The 10,092-nt window shown below is 43.5% G+C and overlaps 1 protein-coding gene across 1 annotated transcript in view; it reads left to right on the forward strand.

Moving 5' to 3' along the window:
- LOC106807359 (mucin-4-like) overlaps positions 1-10,092 on the forward strand; it is a 27,418-nt gene that overhangs the window by 7,589 nt on the left and 9,737 nt on the right. Inside the window, exons 2-8 of the mRNA XM_014809674.1 lie at positions 643-741; positions 1,623-1,767; positions 3,244-3,405; positions 3,966-4,140; positions 8,310-8,411; positions 8,676-8,813; positions 9,741-9,857. Of these exons, the coding sequence (XP_014665160.1) occupies positions 643-741; positions 1,623-1,767; positions 3,244-3,405; positions 3,966-4,140; positions 8,310-8,411; positions 8,676-8,813; positions 9,741-9,857 (938 nt within the window). The remainder of the gene's footprint in view (positions 1-642; positions 742-1,622; positions 1,768-3,243; positions 3,406-3,965; positions 4,141-8,309; positions 8,412-8,675; positions 8,814-9,740; positions 9,858-10,092) is intronic.

Here is a 10,092-nt window from a genome sequence, read left to right on the forward strand (position 1 = left end):
CGATATATATGAATGTATATATATATATATATATATATATATATATATAATAGTTCGATTTTAAAGCTTTGTTGTAATGTTTTGGGATAAAAAGTTAGAACTCTCAATACAAACTATATTTCTGAGTTTTTATATAATAGGAATTGTTTTGGGTGCTTAAAAATGTGAAGCTCAAGTGCCAACTCTGTTCACAACAACGGTTATGTACAGTACAGTGCCTCGACTAAAAAAGTCAGGTAAATGTGCAGGGTTTCTTCTGACGGAAAATTAGACAAGGGAAGTAATGGCCGGCTTGGGGAAAAAACACGCATAATGGATTCAACGCTGCAGGTGGACGCGGGGGCAGAGAGGGAGAGGTGGAACTCCCTCTCTTGCTGGGGGGGGGGGGTCTGGGGGTCCCCATCCAGCAAAATTTTAAAAATTTTAATGTCTTAGACTGCATTTGAACATTTTCACAACGGCGATGTTAAATTTGTGCCTCTTATCTATAAGAAACCCTGGTGTGTCGTGCATGTTAGAATTTCTTGATAATAATTGCAAACTAGTTGGTGTGATATATTAGTTTGAAATTGATAATGTACTTCTGTGGCTACATTCCTTTCAGAAGTTTGTGAAGAATGTCATTGAATATGTCATCTTCAGGAATAATGTCATCTGGTGTCAGTGGTGATAACTGTCCAGTCGAAGAACCAAACACGCTTCGTCATCGTATGGCTTCATCATTTCTTTATCAGTTACCTGGTAGGAATGTTTATTGTTATATATCATGTTATCTCAGTTTATGTAGTGCTGCTATACTGCATGCACTGAGTATTGCTGCCAGGGTCTATGTCCCTCGGGGTACTGCCGGAAGGTACCCTGGGTACGGTCCGGTATACCGGAACGTACCCTGGTACTATCTAATATGCTGGACCGTACCTCGCCTACTCCACTAACGAGTCTAGGGAGTCGCCTATGCATCCCTAATCCCTAACCCTAACCCTAACCCTATCCCTAACCCTAACCCTAACCCTAACCCTATCCCTAACCCTAACCCTAACCCTAATCCTAACCCTAACCATATCAAATAGTGACCCAGTTGAGGCAGTACCCTGGGGGACATAGACCCTATGAGCCTGAGTATTGAGCTATACTGTCAGAACTAGGTTTACTAAGTTATTGTTTTACGACTTGTGCTGTCTGTTAGTTGTTTTAAATGTAATGTTGAAATGAATCTAGGCCTCTTTTTTCTCAAATAAATACTTTTTATGTGTCTGTGACAAGCTACATGAGATGTTATGGTTAATAGTAAGACTAATCATTAAAACAAATTTGTAATTGGGTTTCTTATAGGCAGCCACGCCATCTGGTGGCACCTGGTATAAAATTTCACTTTAGGTGGTCGACCTATAGTGCAGTATTTTGTCTCATGGCCCATTTAGGTACAAATTCTTTGTATTTCATCACTTATGTGTGGATCACATCACTATATATGATCATGTATTATGCTGACATTTGTTGACTAGATTAAAAGTTTATTGGTGGGCAGCAGAGCCGATAGACACTGATCATGGCTTCAGGGAAAAGAGACATCGTGAATTTTGCTCTCTTGATTAGCTACTCAGTTTTTTTCTGTATTACAGGTCAGGAGCATGAGCTGGACATTGTAATGCTTGACCACTGCTATTCGAAGCCTTGGAGCTCCCATCCAGATGCCAGCAATGCTAGGCCTGTCCGAATGCTGTTTGTTAGCAGGCAGCCTCGCAACACTCAGGAACCACATATACTGTAAGTGGTCAGCACTCAGCAGTCAGAGACAACAAAATTAACTTTCGGCTTATTTCAATTTCAAGTAGAGTTTTTTGCAGTGTTGAAGTAGGTATATGTAATTATTGCCTCGGTTGTAAAGGATGCAGACCTGACAAATATAATGTTGGGATTCCTGGTTTGGATAGAGAAGGTTATTGTCACGAGTTGAAGCTAGGGGTAGTAAGTGCACGCACGCATACACTGTAGACGGAAATGTTTAGTAATGTCAGATAATGGAAAGTTTAATAAACCATGTAACAGTTCAACGTTGGCACCCGCACAACCTTCAATTGCAATATTACGAAAAACTATATATACATAGACTAATAAATGATTAAGAACTGTTACAGCAAAACCGCAGATGGGGTTCTCCTTGTTTCCTCGGCTTCTTCTTCTTCTCCCGCTTCTTCGGCTTCTTCTTCCTTCCTCTGTCATCTTAAACCTAGTTCTGACCTTTTTCTGCTGCTTCTGCTCTTCGTCAGCTTCTTCTTCTTCCTCCTATTCTCCAGCCACACGTGTCTCTCAAACACGAACTTCGGCCCCTTCTCCTCTTCTTCAGCTTCTTCTTCTTCCTCCTATTCTCCAGCCACACGTGTCTCTCAAACACGAACTTCGGCCCCTTCTCCGGCCGCACGTCTCTCTCTCAGACTCGACTCAACCGGTCCATCTCAAATAGTAACTTTACTCGTCTATGACATATTCTCAGTATAATAATTAATACCTTGCAGTTATATCTCGGTATATTCATTTCTTAAGTTTAACTTCCACGTGTGATTGCATCATACGCAATACTGATTTCTTATTGGTTCACTTCTATTGTATGACTTGCCGGCAGCAGAGGGTTGCCGCCATGATGTTCTAACTGTTGAATAAAACAACTTATCACTTGAACTTTATACCTGGTTATTCGTGTAGCACGACACAAGAAGAAACAAACTAAAATCACGACAGTCTACATCAGACACAATCTTTACACGTCTACATCAGACACAATCTTTACACGTCTACATCAGACACAATCTTTACACGTCTATTCCAGACAAAAACTCCAGGCCGTCTGACCTCTCCCGCACGTCTCACGCTCGCCAGCTATCACGCGTACGAATCACCTAGGGCATATATTTAGGTCATACCGCGTGTATAAACTCTGTCACTTGTGACAGTTATCTTGTAATTATATTATATGCAGACGTGTATGTGTCTTACAGTTAAAAGTAGAATAGTTGATAGTATAACTTTCTGATGATTGCATTGTAGTCATATAGACTACATACATGTAAAATTATAAGAAATTTTATACAAATAAAAACCTTTCCTTTGCAACCTCTGCCGGGTTTATTAAATGTCTACATAATTGTCTGAACTGTCCGTTGTACAATAGGTAGGGCCTAATTGGCTAATTGATGCCATCATGGTCATTAACATAATCCAAGATATGTGCTCGAATTTTTACAGAGAACCCAACGTTACCCTAGATGTAGAAAGTGTGATAGCGAAACCGAGTCTCCCATATGACGTTCAGAAAGCCCGTACTGTCATGAATGAATGTGAGCGCCACGTGAACTTTGCGAGATCGGAAACCAATGCTCCAGAAGACTGGGAGGAACACATTACCAGGTACGTTTAATTGCTGAAATTTATATGAAAATCACAATGCAAGTATTTGCCATGTTTAAACGAGTTGGTCATATTTTCACGGCTAGCAAACATTCTATGTGCTCGTTATCATAAATATTTCAATAGTGGTTGCCATGGTGAGTTGCCCGTACCAAGATGCATGTCAGTTTCATATGAATTTGCACCAAGGCATTAGGTTTATCAATCGTCTGTTAGTGCCTATGTTGCAACCCAATTTTTAGTGGGTTGCCAAAAGCCTCCAGTAGCTATTCAAAGTTTCGTGTGCAGTTCAATAGTGGTCATCATGAGCTCAAAGTCAGCATTTAGGTCGCAGCAAAAAATGACCTTACTTGGTGGCGCCTCCATGCATATTTACGTTCCAAATTCATTTTCATCCCCGATTCCCTTTGGTCAGCATTCAAGTAACGTGTCATAACCGTTGGCTCAGAACGTTGTGATGACTATTCATAAGAAACGAAACAGCAGGCTGCTCTTTTGTGTGTCTTGCATCTGCGTGCTATTTCGTGCGTTCCAACAGAGGATTTCGGTGTGCTCCACAGAGTCGGCTGGACTCTCACTCAGAATCGACTCTTCAACAAGGTGATCAAGGCTCTCAATGCTGACCGGTTGACACGACTCGCACACGAGGGTGCCTACAACGAGGCTGTAATGCGTAGAATCGGCGTCGACAAGACAGCCCGCAGAGTGCGCCACGCTCTCGCGAGCGTAGGCTGGGTATGTGCTGCTACCACATCCTAAGTTATTGATCTCGCTTCCGACAGATGATGCCGAAGTGGACAACGGTCGGAAATCTGCCAGTTTGTTCATCTGGCAGAAAATGTAAAACTTTTTATGTGCCGAAAGCGTGTGGCAAATGTGATGGTGATTCAATTTGTTTTAATCTACACTGAGATCAATCCAAATGGTCGAATATTCATTCAAATTGAATGCCGAGATGAGAACATGATATGGTCACAGGACATACGTAATACGGAAGCAGATCACTCACAATGGACGTGGGAGTTTTTGCATGCCACTAGTTAGCAAATGTAAATCTACCAATGACGGCGTTGTGGTCGCTGAGGTTGATTCGTTCCTCCACCTTCAGACACTTGTCAGAATAGGGACTGACATATCCTATGGTAACAGCGAATGTACACATAGTGAACGGCTTTGCAGCACGCGGTGTCACGATCTGCTGGGACGCGCGCAGTGGCGCCTGGTGCTTGGTGCTGTAAAGGATCCAGTCGAGGATGGAGCCCTCTTCGTGTGTCATGTACTGGTCTCCTGTGTATGGCAATGCGTTGGCCTCCAGATTCGTAAGCATGCGCAGGACGTGCGGCATTGTCGCGATGCCATCCATGTTGAAGTCGCCACTAAGTATCGCCGGCTCGTCGGCAGAGATGTTCTTTTGTTTTACGAAGGCGGAAAATTCCATCGCCTGCAGCTCGCGCGTCGTTTCGTGCTGCTCGCCGGAGTTTGTGTGTGTCGCGAAGACATGGTAGATCTTGGATCCTCCCCCGACCGTCTTGCGTATTTTTGCATAGGCGACCCCCTTCGCAGCAAAGCGCTCCATGCTTACAGCTTTGGCGATTGTGTACACGTGCTCGTCCTCTTCGAGTATCGGATATCGTGACGCGATGAAGATGCCGCCATTGAGAAACTTAGGTCCCATCACTTCCCCCGCCCGGTCGTCGTCGTCGTCGTCGCCGCTCAGTTCCTCCGCCGCGTGCGCGCCCTCCCGCGCCGCGCCCTCCCGCGCCGCGCCTCTCTTCCTGAGCCGACTGCCGACGGTGCGCGTCGTGTAGGGGAAGCCGTTGTCGGCGAGCAGCGCGCGCATCGACAGCCCACGCTCGATCCAGCAGCCGCCCGTGAACAGCTCCTGAAACGCGACGACGTCGAGCTCGGGAAAGTCGGACGCGATCGCGGCCGGGATGCGGCACATGCGCTCGCGCTGGCCGAGCTTCCAGACGACGTGGAAGATCTCGAAGATGTTGTACGCCATGACGGCGAGGTCGGTGACGGGCGACGGCACGTGGCGCCGCCGCGCGGCGTCGGCGACGCACAGCACCTTGTCGCCGCTCGCGCACGGCACGCCCTTACCGTCGCCGCGCGGCGAGCTGCGCGCGTAGCGGAAGCCATAGAGCTCGCAGTCTCGCGGCAGCGAATCGCAGCTCGGTCCCGTTCCTGCAGCAGTGAGAGAGAAAGAGTGACGTCATCAGTCGTGCGTCGTGCGTGAGCGTCACAGCGCCTCACAGGAACTTGTCGCACAAGTGTTTATATAGTGTTACCGAGTGTCGCGTGATTGGCGAAAAGTGCAATTAATGGCGAATAGTTTGCCGTATTACGAAGGTCAGGGTACGGAGTTGGTACCATGTGCTGCACACCTCTATTTGACATTGGTCTCAGTTCGGAAGCATATATGTTTGCCACCTAGGTAATACGTTATAGTATGTAATCGTGCAGCATGCTTATTGCCACTCAGCGCAAACAGGTTCTTGCAAAAACGTCTCAAGATGCTACGATAAGCAATACCTTTAGGATATACTGCACTGTAAAGTATATATATACAGGATATAGGTTTGTGATCAATTTTAAAGACAACATCGCATGCTGTAGTTATCTAGATTGCATACAAATATTTAATCTTGAGGTTTCAATCAAGGTAAACATAGATATATAATATCAGGAGTAGATAATAGGGAACTTCCCTATTATCTACTCCTGATAATATGTGTGATGTTTAGTAGATAAAGCACATGATGGAATACTGCTGGTGTTTTCTTGATAAACATTTATGACGTAGAGTTTGTGCCTTTTTTGATTCCTGGCATTCGGGGTGTGAGTGGTATGGTAAATATTGGCGTTCGACTTGGCAAATAGTACAATCTTATAGTGTGATTACATGTCACACCTGCTTTTAATATTTACACATAAATCTGGGTTATGTTATTTCATACTCCTCGAATTATTGGCAATGTTAACAGTTTTGTACACCGTTTACGAATCTGTAAAATAATATTAAGTAATTGTCACAGGAGTTACAATAATTTTAAAACCAGTTGGAACCATGCTCTGCAAACCATTTCTTTTCATTAATTATAGTGAAATTATAATTATAATTATAATTATAATTCATTATAATAAATGGTGAAACCTTAAGGTTTTACCATTTATTATATCATACCTTACCTAGCCATACTTGTGATTGTTTAGTAGTTGAAGGTGTGCTAGTCAGGATAAGAGTTACCTGTAAGGTAAAAACGCTATAACATTAACTAAAATTATAACTAATAACTTTAAAACGTTTATTTTTTCATCATAGTTTACCGAATTTCTTTCCTTATCAAAATGCTTGCAATCACGGATGTATGTAGGTATAGGATTCCTACATGGTCCACACGAATTGATGATGTCTAACGTTCGTGCGTGCGTACATGTGTGTGCTTGCATGCACGTGCGTGCAAATGCTATAATATATAAACTCTATTGCTGTCTTTGATAAACTGTACAAATACACGGTCACATAAGCATGTGCTGCAGCTACATACCAGAGTGGTTGTGGTCAATTTATAAATGCTGATAGCCATTTCGAAGCTTGACCTCTAGGTGTGAGCGAAGGAGTGCTGATGCGTAAGAAAGACGAGCTGTCACACATATACGGTCTTGAATGTAACTAGGTGCATTTCACCTCTTGGCAGAGTCTTGTTTAGTCTCTATGGATATATGTATGTAGACTATGTACACCTTTGCTGTGGACTGCAGCAGGAACAGTGCTGCTAAGCTGATGATAAAAGTTGGAGCAGTCTATCTATGTACTCCTACCTGAGCATTTTTACTGTGCCTTTTAGGAAGAGTTTAAATGAATGTTTGCATTCAGATAATGTCAGTAAATCTGGTATAAAATTAATCAATGTAAGCTTTCCAAATCTCACTATAGATTAAGGATACTGTCAAGGTTTTAGGAAAAAATTTACCGATTTTTCATTTTCAACTTTATTCGATGGCTAACACTATGTGCCACCTGTGTACATGCTCATTTCTTCATATAACGGTACATGTGAACTGTCAGAGCGTTTTTCTTGCCCGCGTACATGTGTAGTGAGCAGCGGCTGACGTCAGAAAAACGCTGATTTCTCCGTTCCAATTTCTGACTTAGTAGTCGATGTATAAATGGATATTTCTCTGTGATTACAACTCGGAATAATTTACTTTTACACTCGTTTTAATGGTAACATATTGCTGTAAAAAAGCGCGTCAGGGATTGTTATTAAGTGCCGTATTTTATGAGTTATGTCTCTTTATTTGCCAAAATTTTAAATTCAAATGTGCGACTTGAATTTTAGGCAGTTTTTTTAATTTTTCTTGGTAAATATGAAACTTAAAGAAAAATCCTGATGCGCTATTTTAGTACATATTGTGTTTAACATGTGGCGAAAATTTTGTATCTTCACTCTTTCTGGTAATTGAGAAATATCCAAAATACCATTTTTACATAAAAATTCAAAATTTTGTGGTAACATAATTAGGTGCTGGAAATTTCATGAAAGTTTTTGCCTTGAGCATAGAGATATATCTCCTCTATAAATAAAACAAGTGATTGATTCGATTCATTTGTCAATAAACGTTTAATCTTTATTAGAGCAATACCCGGGCAAAAGGTTGAGAGTATCCTTAATTATGGAAGTGTCAATATGACAACCAGCAATTTCACATTTCCAGCAAGAGTTGCAGTGTCCCTATCTATGACTGCAACTGTTCTGTGAAGCTCTCACTTAACAGTTCGCTAAATAAAAGGAAAATTCTACCCTAAACAGCTAAAGTTCAACAATATATATTTTATTTATAGCGATTATGGTGTGTTAATTACGATATACTAGCAGTAGCAATTTTCTTTTGCACAGGATACAAAGTTGACACAGTGGCTGCACCAGACACTAGTAGACAGCCTAAGCCAACCCATGCTAGCTGCGTATCTCGACGTTCTACAAACTCTCAAGTCCAAGGTGGTGCAATTGTAATCCATATGCATGTGTGTTGCTGTTTAGGTCAATGCAATTAATTTGTTGCACTAAGCAGTTGTCACACTATAACTCTGGTTGCGGGACATCCGAGAATACCAATTGACTTGACCCATGTGCAATCATACGATGAAGTAAGCTTCATTAATTTGATCACTGTATCTGTTTGAGTTTTCATTAAGCATGTGTGAGCTAACCGGGGGTTCAGCAGCTCATGAAGCAGGTTGGTAAGCCGTTGCTTTGTTTCAGATTCCCGGACTGATCGACAAGATGATAGCACTGTCTATCTCGGTGGCATCACACTCCGGTGCTAACGCTGAGGCACTCAGCCTGCTGTTGAAACGACCGTGGGACCCCGCAGCCACTAACCTCACCCAGCACAAGCCGGTGAGAGCGACACTACAGCACGTTGTCGCGCAGTGTGTCACCGTTCAGCGCGCTGCCACGCAGTGTGTCACCGTTCAGCGCGCTGCCACGCAGTTTGTCACCGTTCAGCGCATTGCCACGCAGTGTCACCGTTCAGCGCATTGCCACGCAGTTTGTCACCGTTCAGCGCATTGCCACGCAGTGTGTCACCGTTCAGCGCATTGCCACATAGTTTGTCACCGTTCAGCGCATTGCCACGCAGTGTGTCACCGTTCAGCGCATTGCCACGCAGTGTGTCACATCAGCGCATTGCCACATAGTTTGTCACCGTTCAGCGCATTGCCACATAGTTTGTTAACGTTCAGCGCATTGCCACATAGTTTGTCACCGTTCAGCACATTGCCACGCAGTTTGTCACTGTTCAGCGTGTTGCCACGCAGTGTGTCACCATTCAGCGCATTGCCACACAGGCTGAGATTGTGTAGTATAGACTCAGTATAATTTTACAGGGTCCATGCAGCAAATGATGACATCATGCCATAATAAAAATATTGTTTGTTTGCCCTCACCCGACCGACCCGCCAAAAAGGGGGCGACTCAACCAATTTTATTGATCTTTTTTTCTTTTCTTTTTTTAAGAAATTGTATCACTGTACATTATATAAATCTGTAGGCAATACATTATATGTACCAAGCAAAACAAATATTCAACATAAAAGGTATCTCCACACCCGAGCATGTAGACACCATGCTGAATTTGTAAAAAGACCCCTGCCCTCAAAAAAAGCCGACCTACCTACCCAAACTTTACAGCCTGGGTCGGGTGAGGGCAAACAAATTTTTTTTTAATTGTGGCTTCGGGGGCGTATTGCGGTGTGAATGGCTTTTTCGTTGCGGACGTGAGATTGCATGGCGTTGATTGGTGATCTGCTCAAAACGCTCTTACAGAGAAAGCTTCCAGGGAACCCGCTATTGCTCATTGCACCGTCGGCGCCAACCAATCAGAACGCTGCCTTCTCGCGCCGCAGCAAGTTCTGGAACACACAGCTGGCACACATGGCTAAGGTGGGTAACGTTACTTGTTGTAGAAACCGAGCGGTACCAAAGTGTAGGTTGCCTCTTTCTATGTGCTTGTCTTTATTACCTCCGCGCAACGGAGTTGCAGGGAGGTAATGTAATCGCTCTCGTGTGTGTGTTTGTGTGTGTGTTTGTGTGTGTGTGTGTAGCAGTGGCGTAGACAGGTCCTCAGTTGTGGGGGGGATGATTTCGCTGTTACCTCCATCATAATGTATATGAAGAC

The sequence above is a fragment of the Priapulus caudatus genome, unplaced genomic scaffold (assembly GCF_000485595.1).
Source record: "Priapulus caudatus unplaced genomic scaffold, Priapulus_caudatus-5.0.1 Scaffold11, whole genome shotgun sequence".
Lineage (NCBI taxonomy): Eukaryota > Metazoa > Priapulida > Priapulimorpha > Priapulimorphida > Priapulidae > Priapulus > Priapulus caudatus.